At 46.9% G+C, this 15,355-nt stretch overlaps 1 protein-coding gene across 1 annotated transcript; it reads left to right on the top strand.

The window, feature by feature from the left end:
- The first annotated feature begins 2,307 nt into the window (after positions 1–2,307).
- On the top strand, positions 2,308–4,390 carry LOC122374638 (cation channel sperm-associated protein 3-like). The gene has a single exon (XM_043353491.1). It carries the CDS (start codon positions 2,590–2,592, stop codon positions 4,057–4,059), a length of 1,470 nt encoding a protein of 489 aa, XP_043209426.1. The 5' UTR covers positions 2,308–2,589; the 3' UTR covers positions 4,060–4,390.
- Positions 4,391–15,355: the final 10,965 nt, after the last annotated feature.

Genomic DNA, 15,355 nt, shown 5'->3' with positions numbered 1-15,355 from the left:
AAACGTGGTCACGCGTGTGCTATGCATGTCGTAAAAAAGCTATGTCATTGCGATCACTACCAGCAATGCGAGCATTCAGCCCATATTTCGGTGAATAAAGGCGCTGATGAGTGACCGCGTCCACTTTTGGCGCCTTTTTACTGTGGCTATGAGGACGGATTGTCGACATACAGTGGGACGGAAACGGACGGAGATGCGGCTCGCTAACCACATATCGCTCGTGGAGTGTGAAAGGAACGGCCAATGGGGTGTCAATAGAGTGAGTGGGTTGATCAGAAGCGTATTATAGGCCCAGTGTACTCGTTACATCTGGCATACGGCGCCGACAGCCCAGCTCCCCCAGCTACGACCACCGTTCGTCGGAAAGTCATTTCATCCACAAAAGAAACGAGATTTGCCATTCGAAAGCTGACGGTGAGCTGATTTCAAAAATGTAAGTTTTATCAGAAGCGTTCGATAGCCTTTTTCAAAAAATTGTGTTTAAAATGTAATAGATACTCTTTTGCTCAACAAGCAAACCATAGGCATGTTTTTTCGTGTTAGTGAAAGGGAATGCCGAAAAAACTATAGCGAACAATTATCCTCAAATATTTATATGCGTCTCCCACGCCCGATAATAAGGCGCAATCACACAACCCAGTCTCACGATGGACCAAAGTCAGCCAGACAGAAGCGTGAAATGACCCTTATCTACTCTCAGACCCGGTGCTCTCGGCCCGTCTGACCGACCACGGAATGACAGCACGTTGAATAAAAGATATATATAGGTAATATACTACGTTTTTACAAACACGCAATTGCTTAGAAAGGCCATCGAACGATTTTGATAAAAATTCATTTTGGAATCAGCTCACCGTCAGCTTTCGAATGCAAATGCTATATTTTGTTTCTTTTGTGAATGAAATGACTTTTCGACGAACCGCGCGACGGGGTGAATTGTAGGTAGTGGAGGAGGGGGGGGGGGGAACCGAATGAAGTATATTTCATCAATTGATAAGCAAGAATGTCGGGCACGACTGTAGGTACTCGGCTCCTTTTCGAACGGTTTTGCTGCTGATGCGTGTTACATTCGGCTACTTACGATTCCGTCGCTAGATGTCACTGGTAGTCAGCGCCTGAAGGCATGTTGTGCCGCATGGCACGTAGTCCCGCGCTGGCGCGGCGGAGCGGCGACGTTCGGCCGGAGTTTCTGAGGCGGCGTTTGATTTTGTCGATCGTTGGCATCTTTTTCCAGTTTTGACATGATTCGATGCTTTTCGTAAAGCGAACATGCTCTCGTTTTTACCACGAAGCTCTAGCGCAATAAGAGTCTAGCTCAGTGAGAGATAAAACGGGTAAAACGGTGAGCCGGTTCGTACCAAACGAACCCGTTCGGCGTATGCACTATGCAGTTATTCAATGGGTTTGGAGAGGGTTAGAAAATATCCGTAGATCTCTTAGAAGGTAAGCCAAACCTATCAGATGAAACTTGGAAGCCATTGACTGTCCAAATAAGCTAAAGATGCATATAGGTACAACATAGTTGGGGTAAGAACTACGGGAACAGTAGCCGAACTGCATACGGAAAAGCGAAAGTTTATTTTGCAGGTATTAGATAGTTTGCTGGGATTTACTCTTTTTTATTCTTTTTTTGCGTTTTTTTTTTAGTAGGTGTTATTGTGGAGTTGGGAAGAAAGTCCTAAAAAACGCTATTAAATATGATACTAACCGAAATGTTACCGAAATGTTACAACCGTAATAAGATCGATGACCAGTGGCGAGGAGCCGCAGAAGCTCTCTTCCTCTCCCTTACTCTTCCTGCCTCTCTCTCTCTCTCTCTCTCTCTCTCTCTCTCTCTCTCTCTCTCTCTCTCTCTCTCTCTCTCTCTCTCTCTCTCTCTCATACGACACAGCTCTTTCGGCGAGTAAGGGTAGACGGGAAATGCGCTGACGTATATGAGGCTAACTACACCTGCAATACCGTGATGCATGAGGCTGGAATGAAACATAGAACCCATGTGGGTTCTAACTTCTAATATTCGCACGATTTTCGCTCCTGTATAATAAGGTGAACACAGAGATAGCATGGACAATGATGTCATAGATTTATGTGAACTCTTGATAGCATAAAAAACTGGTGTCTATGTTTTATCTAATTTTCATGGAAGATCATGTTAACTACAATAAACTTTTCATCTGACTCCTTGCTTAGCGCTCGATAAACTCTGCGTTGTGGCATTTATTTCTTGTGCTGAAAACATCTAAGCTCAGGAGAACACGCGTATGCCTATATCACGTGACGCTTGGAATTTTTCGATAGATCGGATTGGATCGGATTGGATCGGATAGATCGGGGATCGGATCAAGGATCGGATAGATTTGTTCCATTCTCCCATTCTCCATTCTTTTAAATAGATGAGCATCGCATATCACGTCATAACATCCTTAAATATTCACAATAATAGGTTTAGTCGCTTATTATATGTAAGAGCTCAGTGAAGAGCCCTTTGCCGCACAAAGAAGAAGCACTAAGCGCAAAGAAGTAACTACTTGTTACATGCCTCCAATCCGGACATATTTGTACCTACACGTCCTCCATCAACAATAAGCGATGTCGAACCGTTCCAAACCTGATGGTACTGGTATGGCTGTTTCCGAGCAAATGGAAACGCTTGTTCACAGACAGCAGTCGCGAAACTACAAGGGCTCAATGCTAAATGTCGCCTTTTTAAACCCCACCAGCTCGCAAAATGAGGTACTTGTGAACGCTCCTGGCGAGGGCGACCTGACGATGAAGTCGTCCAAGCTCTACACACGGGCTTTGGGTCGGCAGCCGAGCAGGAAACTGAAGTCCAAGTCCAGTGGTGAGGTGGACACTCCCGTCCAAACCAGGAAACTGTCGACTCTGCCCAGTAACGTGATCACCGTACGCTCCAGCATCGAGAAGAGGGACTCATCGCGCATGATGACCCGCTGGGACGAGGACCTGCACAAGTTTGTCTGCACGCTCACAGAATCCTCGCGCTTCAACGGCTTCATCATGTTGATGATCATCTTCAACACGGTGGTGCTGGCGGTGGAGACCAGTCCGACACTGCGCTACGAGTACGAAATGGCTCTGGCGATCGTCGATCAGAGTTTGCTAGCAATATACACTGTGGAGGCTATCCTCCGCATCTACGCCGAACCTAAAAACTACTGGCTTCAGGTGTCCAACCTGTTCGATTTCTTGCTGGTCGTCGTGTCTCTCTGTCAGCCTGTGATTGAGATGTTCGTGAAGGGAGCCGGCGGCGTCATGGTGTTCCGCATGTTCAGGGCGCTGAAGGCGCTGCGGACACTGCGCAGCGTCAGCTTCTCGACCAACCTGCAGGTGCTGGTGTCGGCGCTGATCGACACGATCCGCCGCTACGTGGTCAGCGTCATCATCCTCCTCGTCTTCATCATGTTCCTGTTCGGTGTGGTCGGCTACTACCTGTTCGGCAGCAACAAGTTCGCGGCGGACGAGGCGGCGCGAGAGGACTGGGGCACGCTCGGACGCGCGATGCTCTCGCTGTTCACCTACGTCACCGCGGACGGCTGGACGGCCGTGCAGGATAACATCGACGGCGCCGACATGACTGGCAAGTGGAGCCGCCTCTACACCATCGGCTTCATCTGCATCGGCCACTTCATCATGACCAACGTCTTCATCGGCATCATCATCATGAACATCAGCGAGGCTACCGAGACGTTTCGCCAGGAGCGGCGCCGTGAGCGTGAGCTGGCAGTCAGGCGAAAGAAGGCGTTCATGATGCAGCGTCAGCGCGAAGATATCAACCGTATGATGGAGAAACAGCGCCGCGGCAACTGGAGTAACTTCTACGAGATGGTGCAGAGCTTCCAGGAGTCGCTCAACCACGACGACTACACGACAGTACAGGACATGTGCACCAACCCGGTCTGGATCCTGTCGCTGCTCAACACGCTCGACCTGCAGGATCAGACGCTGGAGAACCTGATGAACCTCTACTTTGAGCTGCTGCACACCCTAGCCAAGATGTCGGAGGCGGAAGGGAAGTCCGATGCGAAACCAGACCCGTGAGACATAGGAGTGACGAAATATGAGCGCTGAATGTCACGATTTTCTTCAATTTGTCACACTGTGAGAATAAGCATCATACGTGCTTATGTTGTTCACTGTCTTCTTTCTCATTAATTGACAATGGTTGTGCTTAGGGTGGTGGCAACCCATTCCATGCCTCCGAACATTGTGTTATGATAAAGTCACGCATTTGTTTCATGTTGACTGTTGCTACCTTGATCATTGTTGAGATGACGCTGCCACGAAAGCAGTTTGTATTTTAGGAAGCACTATTGGACCTTTGGTGCAAAGTGCGCAACTGACTATATTACTGGCAAAGCCGTTCCAAGAACACGTTCGTTTACGCCCAGCAGATGCCCAAAATGGAGATGCGAATGCATGTGACGAGGCCGTGCGATTGACATTATGCGCATTGCGCACCCACATACTGCAGCATAACTATACTCTGTTCCTTTCAAGTTTGCAGCCGAAGTGCCCTGCTGAAGGCAGTGCGTGATTTCTGTATATACAGCTCTTGCATTTTAAGACGCAAATTCGAGTGGAGGAGCGATCTGCCGAAGAAACTCCGACTGCAAACTTGATATGGAACAGACTATAGTCTTATGCTAGCAGAATATGCATTCGACGAGAACAAATGTAAGTAACGTTTGATGGGTGTAAAGGACCCCGCTGGTTAATCAATGCGGTCAGTAGATGCTTCCATGTATATAAGTAAATAATTTTTGTGCTGCATTTGGCTTTGTGACACACTTTTCGTGACCTAATCTTTATCTAGTTTCTCTTTGGGACCAAGCATCACCTGGCGAATCATCAATATCACTTAGCGCGCTGGACATATAGCACACCATCCTGTGTTGACACTACATCTTCACACCAATTCTGGCCTTTCCCGCGGAGCTCGGGTGCCGGTCTGGTGCGGCGGCGCGGCGGCCGGGCTCGGCTCCGACCGCTCTCCGCCGCCGAGCCCACTCACAGGGACGATGGCAGCGGCGGCGGCGGCGGCGGCGGCGGCGGCGGTGGCGGCGGCGATGGCGCTCTTTACCCTGAGCTGTGTCCCTGCTGCCGTCGAAGGTGGCCGAGTTAACCTGGAGGCAGTTCGGCACTCCTATAGCCCCTCAGAATTGGTAAGAGATTGGTGCATTTATTTATTGAACATAATCGGCACTCTTCTACAAACACGTGGTTAACATGAGCATCTGTCATTCAGCAGTGCTCATTTCTACATGGTGCCTATGTGAGCTTAACTCCACAGCAGCTTAAGCACAGCGAATCTTAGAAGAAAAATGTAAGATGACGGATGCCGTTGAACGTTACACACGGTAGTAAGATTAACTATCCTTATGCCATGTCGACCGGTTAATCAAGGGGAGGTAACTATGAACGATAAATGTTTTTAGCAAAGCCTTTATTACATCGATGAAGTTTTGCATCCTTGTTTGCATCAGTGTTTGCCTGGAATCACTTCACGACGTTTACAAAAAAACATTTTGATTGCATTAGTACCTATTTATCAGGCGAATTTAGCCGTTTTCTCCCGATTTTGCATGCCGATTTATGCATCAGGTATTGACTAAGTGTCATTTCTAATCTTCCTCAGGTAAGAAACAGAAACCAGTGAACAAGGCTACTCAATAAAGCCGAAATATTTGGTTTTTAACAATTTTTTACCTCAGTGTAGCCCGAAACGAATACGATTTATGCATGTTAAGCTTATGACGCTTGCACTTTTTGGACACGCGCTACGCACTCCTTATCGACCCGGTCCAGCTCAGACCCCTCAAGGCATCCCGCACCTCGCGCATCCTTGATCTATCCCCGCGTTCGATGTCTCTCGGACGACGAAGATTCTACGCCGTCCGGCCAATCCCGTTCAAGGTCAGCGGGGGCTTGGCTGCGGTTATGGAACGGGATTGGCCGGACGACGTAGAATCTTTGCCGTCCAAGAGACATCGAACGCGGGCTATGTATAAGCTGTGGAAATTTCATCGCGCAAGGCGCAACGGTCTGACCTTTAATCCGCGCTATGGGTCACCATGTCGGGACCTCGGTAACAGACAGATGCGCCCACTTTAAATACCTATAGTTACGCTGATGGGTGGAGCAGATTTTGACGACATTTCATCTTTTTGATTTTACGAGCGCATCCACCTGGTGACCACTTTCAATTGTCTTTCAGGACCACGACCTTGGCCATGGGCGTCGAAACCGGGGGGGACGGGGGGGACGCGTCCCCCCCAGTCGAGGAATCCGGGGGGGACGTCCCCCGCAAAAATATCCCCATGAATGATTTAAAAAGTGACCTACGACATTGGTGTATTGTCGTTTTGGGATGAAATTGCGGATACCTACTCGTATACAAATTGAATCTGTGAATTGCTGACACTGTACCCTTGCTTACAGGGCTGCGGAGTAGATGATTTTGGTGACTCCGACTCCGGCTTAAAAAAAAAAAACGCTCGGAGTCCCCACTCCATCTCCGACCACGGCATCCCTCGGCACGCATCGGAGTGAAAAAAAAAAACATGTGGTGATGCTTTTGTATCTTTGAACGTTTCTTGGCACATTAAAAGATAACATTGCCTACGAGGTGCAGCTCTGGACTGTCCGTCCCAGGTCCTCGATAGGGAGCCAAAGCTCCACTTGTAGGGGCGACCATATCCAACAAGGGCTGAAGATCTGTCCCAAAGTCTCAGAGTGCAGTAGGACAACAGCTTGCAGAGACCACACATTTTACATAGGATATTCGTAATAGTCAAGACCTTTAGCTCACTCTCAAACGGCCCTCTTCCCGTTCGAGGCCATCCGACAGCAGAAGGTCTCACTATGGCCTTTGAACGCTTGATGCTTGAGGGTGAGAGGACCTCGTCCTGGTCTGAGAGAGCCCAGGAGGACGTAATGCTCAGTATCCCCCTACATTGGTCTTACCATGACCCCTACAATCACCACAGCCAACAGAATCTCCAGCTCTTATTCGACCCATCCTCGGGGATGACGTTGACTCTGACTTCAGAGTTGAAGTCTGTTACGATTTTGGTGACTCCAACTCCGTATCCGACCAAAACCATTGACTACGACCGAAGTCGACTCCGACCCCGCAGTCCTGCAGCTACACTGCACAGAAGTTGGAAAAAAGCTGTACCTATGGTTGACAGCGGTTTACAGAGGACCACACGATTTTTTAGAGGCAGGGCTGCTGGACTTGGTGACCAAACCCTAACTGTCCTGGTATCAAACTTATTACGCGGGATGCAAAATTTATGCGTATTAGGACTGTTTTGCCAAGAGTTTTTGCCAATTTTCGCGGCGCTTCGCGCCGCCAGTTCATGCACAGGTAGAAAAGAGTGTGACTAATAACGCCTCCACGCGAGAACATGAGAACATGTGCATTGTGTACGCGTTACAAGTAGTGCATAGGCCTGAAATTGTACGGTAAACTAACTAACTTTTGGGTTTTTAGTCAGCCAATCCGTCCCCCCCTGTCAAAAATCCGTGGCGACGCCCCTGACCTTGGCATATCAGGATCGCGATCATGAAGATAGCTCTTTTATCAGCACAGTCAGTCACATTGAAAATAAATTTCTGTCCTTTGGGATCGGGCGACCGGCCACGCGGCACTATGAATTTATTTGACGTCATGTTCGACATGTTTCGAGTTGTGGTGAGCTGAACTCGACTGAAAGGACGTTAGGAACAGAAATGACACGAAGGGTGTAGCAGTAGCCATGTTATTTGCCTTCCCCTTTCACACGCTCTGTATGATGGAGGCCGGTAGTGGCAACAAATGAAAAATAACATCAGCTATGAAATTTGTCAACGCAGGAATTGAACCTAATATGCCGACACTTTTGACACGTTGACACTTTTGTTGTTTATCGGTACGCCAGCAAAATGCGTTTGCATACACTGGTTCGAGGAGAGAATGCAGTCTGTGAGGCACTTTAAACTTAAAAATGTTCTGCGACGGCTTCATTCATACCTTTTAGAGTCAGTATGAATAAATGAGCTAGTTAAGGAGGGCATTTCTTTTTGTTACGCTGCTGGCGGCATGCCGCATGCTTGTGGTTGTTTCTTTGCAAACGCCTGTGTCCAAGCCATCTATATCGATGACCAGCGAGCGAGGGTGCGCAGCTCCCAAGCGAGATGAAACTTGGTTTAAGGGGAAAATTGGTTAGTGACCCGAATTATCCAGTGGTGGATATATCCACCATCTCCAGATGTACTAAGCTAATATACTATAACAGGCGATATAATAGCGGATATAATAGGCAGATACACTAGCGAAAAGAACTATGCTTGCATGCGTTTAAGTTGATAATCCAGGCCATGACCCAGTGAATGACTTATCCATCAATGCAAATAATAGGTATATGAATATTCATGAGGTAGCGGGTAATAGAAAAAAATTATTGCCCGATGTGATATCACTGTAGCCTGAAGGGAAAACCGAAACATGCGTTATTGCCCGAGGCGTAACAGAGGGTAATAATGCTTGTTGAGGTCTTCGCCCGAGAGCTACATTGGGGTCACAGAGGGTAAGAATTTTTAATATTGACCCTATACCCCATACAGTATTTATTCTATTATATGGCCCACCCCAACTCGCTAATAAATATCGTAACCCATTTACGCCCTTCGTTGCGTTTTCGCAACGCAAGCAAGCGTCGACGTGATCGAAGCTTGAGAAGTGTTTAAAAGAGACTCACCGATGAGACAAGTTTCAGCGTGTGTAGCATGGTTATGCGCATGATGCTACGCAGTTACAAGTTTGTGCGGCCGGTAAGTTATTGCCTAGAGCTCCCAGAGTGAAGTCGAAGGTTTTGTGAGTGATGACGTCACGAAAAACAAGATAAGTAGGCTAAGTGCTTAATAATATCGTAATGAAAATTGTGCAAACATATTCTGCAGAGTCCCTACAATAGCGTAGATATGCATTTTGTTAAGAAATAATGCTACAAAAAGGGTTTGTGACTATTTTCAAATATGACTACGGTCGCGTTGCGGGAACGCAACGAAGGGCACATGGGAAAGACAGCGGTGTTGCGAAAACGCAACGATGGGCACATTGGCAGGGTAGCGGAAGTATGAATATCAACAATAGACTTCACTCGTGATACGCTATGGGTTCTCTCTCTCTCTCCCCCATCTTCCTCCCTCTCCTCCTCGTTCCCCAACTCTCTCTCCCTCCCTCCCTCCCCCCCCTCTCTCTCTCTCTCTCTCTCTCTCTCTCTCTCTCTCTCTCTCTCTCTCTCTCTCTCTTTCTTTCTCTCATTTTGTAGCCATGAGGCTGTAGCCGTGGAACATCTTCAATTAAGGGGGGGGGAGCACTGCTGACTTTTGGTCCCATTCTTTCCATTTCCATTTCCATGCAACGCCTATAGGGATAATGTTAAAATGGCAAAATCAAGGGGGCATGGTGCCCCGGTGCCCCCTCCTCCCCCCCCCCCCCCCGCTCCGCCGCCTATGCCATGAGGGACGTGTATAGGTATGTTAAGTGCAAGGTGCGTTCGCACGTAAAATGTTGCGACACATTTCATATTTGCTGGCTCAGACAGGCACAAACACTCCTTTCTTTTTCTCTCGCAGATTATCGGCCTCGGGCTGTTCGTTCACTAAGCAATGTGTTCCCATGCATCTGAAAATCGCATGGTAGGAAAAGGACCCATGCATCAAACAATCGGCGACGCTAACGGAGCTGAGAGATAATTAGGTCCTTTGGAAATTGGATCTACTATGTACATTGTGCATATGGGTAATGAGGGTGTCTGGGAAAAAAATTATTTTTAGGATTCATAACTCGCATAGATTCATAAGCTGCTTGATGTGGAGTATACGCTTGTTTTCTTCCTTTGATAGGCTTTTATCTAATCAGACCATTTTTAGAGCTAGCAGGATTATTGGAATTAGGGGAGACATTTGTCTGAGCGGACACGGTTAATCGTAGACTGGAGACTGAGCCCAGCCAGTGGGCAGGCCACCCATGACCCACCCCCTTCCCCCTCCCAAGCACTCACTGCACCCGGCTACAGGCGCGCTCCTATGTGAGCTGCCAGATTGCGATATACGTTGCCGGTCCAGCCCGGAACAGGGGGTTGAGGCGTGGAGGAGGATTCAACTATCCGGAAGATGGGAAGGACGGATTGACATCGAATCACCATTCTGTCCTGGCATTGTCTCGAGAAAGAGGTTACACGTGAAGGTCGCTGAGAGTGGGGCCATGATAATTTTGGATTAGGTGTAAACATGATAAGCTGGGAGTCGATTTGCTGTGATGCGCTACGCCTTACGCGGGCAATTTGTTAGAGCCGGATCGGTCCTTTTTTTTCTTTTTGCTGAGAGTGGGTACGACTAACCTGCAATGGAATTTAACTTTACTCCTAGGAGGGTGGTTAAGAATGATTGCGGATATACGCGCATACGTGAGGCACTGGTTTACTCCCAATCCTCCGTTTAATTGTATTCAGTGTGGGGTCTGATAGGTGGGGGTAATGGCTCTGTCTAGCTTCCAAAAAGAAAGCACCACCCTGGATACGTGTCGACCACAACTTTAAATGAACAGCAAGGACAAAGTAAATGGTTGATAATGACCGTGTTGCCATCTCCCCGTTCGCGAATCATGAAGCTATGCTTCATCACTGAGGCTCTTAGGCGGGTTATAGAGCATGACGGGATGTGGGTTCCGCATTTTCAAGCAATAGTTTTCGACGGTTGATTGATGTTTTGTCAAAACATATTAGCATATACGGCCATTCAGTGTACTTTATGTCCGTCTGATGTGCCCGTCGTTGCGTTTTCGCAACACTGATGGCGCCCGGTGTGCCCTTCGTTGCGATTTCGCAACGCATGTTTTTTACGTTTCTCTCGAAAAACTTTTGCTGCAGGTAAAAATTAGTTTCGATTCCATGCAAGGCCCTGGTAGGAGCATAACATATTTTGATTTCGTCGATTTTCATGATGGTCAATATTCCTGGGCATAAATGGGTTAAATATCTCGCCGCTCAGAAAAATAAAATCAAAAAGATTTCACACACGCGTGGCCAGATTATTATTGACCGTTGTCATGGTGTCACTGACAAAAAATGTATTCCTTCAGAAGGAAATTAATTTGTTGTATTCCTTCAGAAGGAAATTAAATTGTTGCGGTCAGCAGTCAAAATTATTACACACCCAGTTAACCTACGAGCGTAATAATATATTTCATTTTCATCATGGATTAGACTGCCCGTCTGATGTTTGTTAACCATGCCTCTACCAGTCTGAAATGGGTCTAACTTTATTACCGCGCCTTTCATTTGCAGCCTCGATAGTAGAGCTAATCGTCATCTGTTTGGGACGTCAAATCTGCCAAATATGTTCGCTAATGGTGTTTTGATGTTATCTGACATGAATGTAAGTAAACATGCAAATTACAAACAGCGACATTAGTCAGACTCCATTTGCAAATCAGCGTGCTGCTGCACCCTCTCTAAAGATATTAAATGTTATATTCTGCTTTAATTTGTTTAATATTTTGACGCATTAACCCTCGCATGTGTAGGAGGAGGGGGGTCGGATGGACCCCCCCATGGTTTTTCGCGAATAACTCGCGTAAAAAGCGGACGATCGCAACGAAACTTTCAGTACCCTCGCATTGATCAATTTTACACCTACCCTGAAAATTTCATGACCCTGACTTAAATGACCTTTGACCTGTGACCTCTTTTCCGAGACCATGTTTGGCCGGAATCGTGATTTCGCGTATGTCGGCTCGCACTAGCCGCGTGTTTGCAAGCTTTTCGTGGTTTCAAACGTTCAAACATGTGATTCGATGTTACTCCCGTGTGTGTCAAGGTCACCTGAAGGTCAGGTCAGGTCATTGACCTTTGGTGACCTCGGGTGACCTCGGGTCACTTTTTCGAGTTTTACATGTTTCTAGGCTAGTTTTTGGAGCTGAATTCGAATTTAGCAACCATTTGAACATTTACGAAGTAGTTTTGGTAACTTCGTAACATGTTACGAAGCTGTCAGAGGCGGTTGACACGTATTACGAATACCCGTCACGACGCCTACTGGATGACCTGACCTGACCTGACCCGACCTGGTCTAAATGCTTCAAGACATCATCTGTGATCAAAACTAACACGATATTCGTGATCAGCACCCCGAAAAACCCCTTAGCAGTCACACTTTACGACTTTCTAACAGGTCCCGATTTTACCGACTTTGGGTCATTGACCTGACCTGGAAGGTCAACCAATGACCTAGGACCTTAAAATTGGGTATCATCGGCTTTCTCTCGTCACGGGCAACACGCTCGTTTTTTTCCGCGAAGCTCTAGCTCGATCAGGGGCCAAACGGCAAGGGGGGGGTCCAACCGACCCCCCCCCCTACACATTAGAAGCTGGCAGACGCCGCACACATGCGAGGGTTAAGGGCCCGGAGCAATGAAGGACCAAAGTGAGCAATGATGCAAGTCGCTCGCTGATCAGTTTCAAAACACTTTGATCGAATACTTTGATGCGTACTCTAATCATTTTGCTATTGCGCACGGTTGACGTATAATTCTGATGGCTCAATCAGTGAGTATAAGAACGATAACAAGTTGACAGATTTATAATTACAGTTTCACTTTATTACCCATTCAGTGCGCTAGTAGGCGGGCACGTGAATGGCGCTGTGATTCGGATGCAACGAATGATAGAATAGATATACATATGTGAAAGCCAGTCTGGTTTCCAGAAACACGTTCCCTTTGATTAGACGAAATCATTTCAGCATAAGATTAGTGACTTTATTTAGGCTCGGCTGTTAGGCAGTGTTGGTTCTTCGACATTAGCCACGCTGTATTGCAATGTGCTAAACACCTTAAATGATAACTAATAGCTTTCCAATGTTTCACAGCTTTTTTGCTAACCAGAGACAAGTACCATTTTGCGTTCATTATAGCATATGGCATAACTTAACTACCTATATTGTGACGATATAACAGTCAGATCAAAAGGGATGACAGCCCTTTACATGTTTCATTGATGTTATCATAAACTGTTTCATTTAGCTGGACGCATGCATGAATACATGCATGCAATATGCATGCATAAAGAAAGGGATATAGGGTTCATGCAGAAGGCATCTGCACGTTTCACGCATGAGTGGGAAAGATATTCCAGAAGCTGGTATGGTGATGTTATGTAAGGTTTGTGACACATTATAGCGCGACATTTACACTACCACAAAAGAACCCATAATGGTCGCATGTGATGATAGAAACGTCTATAATTTCATTGCGGCTGTCATATGGTATCACCTGTTTCTGTTTTTCTCTGCGAATATGTAATGTATAGCTAGTGTGTCCTTTGTGCTCCGTATGATTTTCGTAGCTATAGAACCCATGAAACTTCTTTGTCTCTTATTTTCAAGACACCTTGCTTAAAGGTAGTGTGCCAGCTTTCTTGGACCATATGGAGTTAATGACCCGGATAAGGAGAACCGGATTTTTAGAACTTATCCATACCTTCAAAACTTATGGAAACGTCTTAAATTCTTCAAATTTTGAGTACCCCAGTGCGAAATTCGCCCCGACGGGTTGTCGGTCGTACCCCAACCACATTTCACACCACTATGAACAATAAATGCACATACTAAAATCGCTATTACCGATAGGCTCATCCAATCAAGTTTCGATAAACCCGTTCATCATCATCTCCTGCGGTTTCGAACACGCCTGTTAGGTGGCTTCTGATTCTCGTCGAGGTCGGAATTTCCAAATACGCGTGGTGCGTCGGGCCGCGCGCTCTGACTTCGGCCAAGAAAAATGCGTCAGCTGATCATTGTCATTTCTGCCACTTGCGTGTGGTGTAATGGGGTCATAACTTAAGAGACGGCTGTTTCATATCAATTATTTTACATGAAATCATATTTCAAACCACAAATTAATGTTCGACAGCCAAATTTAAGAAACAATACCAATACAGGCTTACAGTTTAAGGCTCGACATTGTGTTGTCTACGATTAGACAGCTGATAACTCATTCCCGTACGTCGTATGGTCGTAACACTATAATGACCTTTGCTTATTGTCACAAGTGCGCCGCATTCGCGATTGTTGCCCGACGCCTGTTTGCAGGTGAGCCCACTACAGTTGTTATACATATCTAAAAACCGATAAATTTTTAGGCGAAAAAGGCACTATTCCAGGTCCATTTTTGATTTTTTTTTGCGATATTAGGTAAAAACAGAAGCTTCTTATCCTAGGAAAAATAAAACGGGAAATCTTTCAAAGGTGGCACACTACCTTTAAGTTCGTAGTTTCTCTCCCTCGCCCATGTAAGGGGGGGGGGTTGGTGCAACCCCCCCTGAGGTTTTTCGGAAATAGTGCAAAAACGGCGGCGCGCAGCGCCGCCAAATTTTGGGTACCTTATGGGGCAAACCTTGCGCATCTTTTGATAAAAAAAATTTGACCGGGTCATGTCAGGTCACGGAGTTATGACGTCACAAAGGGAACAGCCTCCGGCCGGATTTTCACAAACTGAGTGCCAACGCCCGAGGTTTCCTGCCGGTGGTACGGACATCGGTTGATGGATCGTGATGAAACTTCCCATGCATGTTGGGGCAAGTATTGGCTATCATATGGTATAAGAAACTTGACCGGGTCAGGTCAGGTCACGGAGCTATGACGTCACAAGAGGAACAGCGTCCGGTACTATTTTTGAAAAGCGCCCGAACCACTATTTTGCTAATTCTTGTCACCTCAATGGGAATATGCAGCAATATTAGCTTCTATAGGGAGCAAATGGACCTTCCAAATCCAAAAATACAATCAGATTTCAAAAATTTAAATTTTGATTTTTCGAATTTCTGCCGCTGACTGTGACCTTGCCGACTTCCGGCGCTCCCAACGCGCCATTTTTAGAGCTAGGGAAACGAAATACATACCAAACGATAGAGAATTGATCAAGGAACACGATAGTGAAGGTTTCAAGTCGATATCTCCCACCATTTTACCGCAATTGCCGCAGAAAGTTGAAAAAAGTCTATTTTTCCGAAAATTTGACCTTTGACCGGTCAAAAGTAGGTCAAATGTTGACCTAGGACCAAAAAATCTACCACCAATCGCGAGATCTCGGCGAGAGCAATCCGTTGGTCTTTTCCGCTAAGCTCTACGACGCTCCGTTTTCAAACGCCAAGGGGGGTCGCACCAACCCCCCCCCCCTGCATGGGCGAAGGTGGCAGATCGCCGTTTACGGGCGAGGGTTAACCCTCGCCCGTAAACGGCGATCTGCCACCTTCGCCCATGCAGGGGGGGGGGGGTTGGTTCGACCCCC

The sequence above is a fragment of the Amphibalanus amphitrite genome, unplaced genomic scaffold (assembly GCF_019059575.1).
Source record: "Amphibalanus amphitrite isolate SeventyFive unplaced genomic scaffold, NRLGWU_Aamphi_draft 001686F_arrow, whole genome shotgun sequence".
NCBI lineage: Eukaryota > Metazoa > Arthropoda > Thecostraca > Balanomorpha > Balanidae > Amphibalanus > Amphibalanus amphitrite.
This window is presented reverse-complemented; position numbering and strand designations above follow the sequence as displayed.

Bases quoted from the DNA above. Each gene is read 5' to 3' on its own strand.
- LOC122374638 (XM_043353491.1), top strand. From the start codon at position 2,590: ATGTCGAACCGTTCCAAACCTGATGGTACTGGTATGGCTGTTTCCGAG.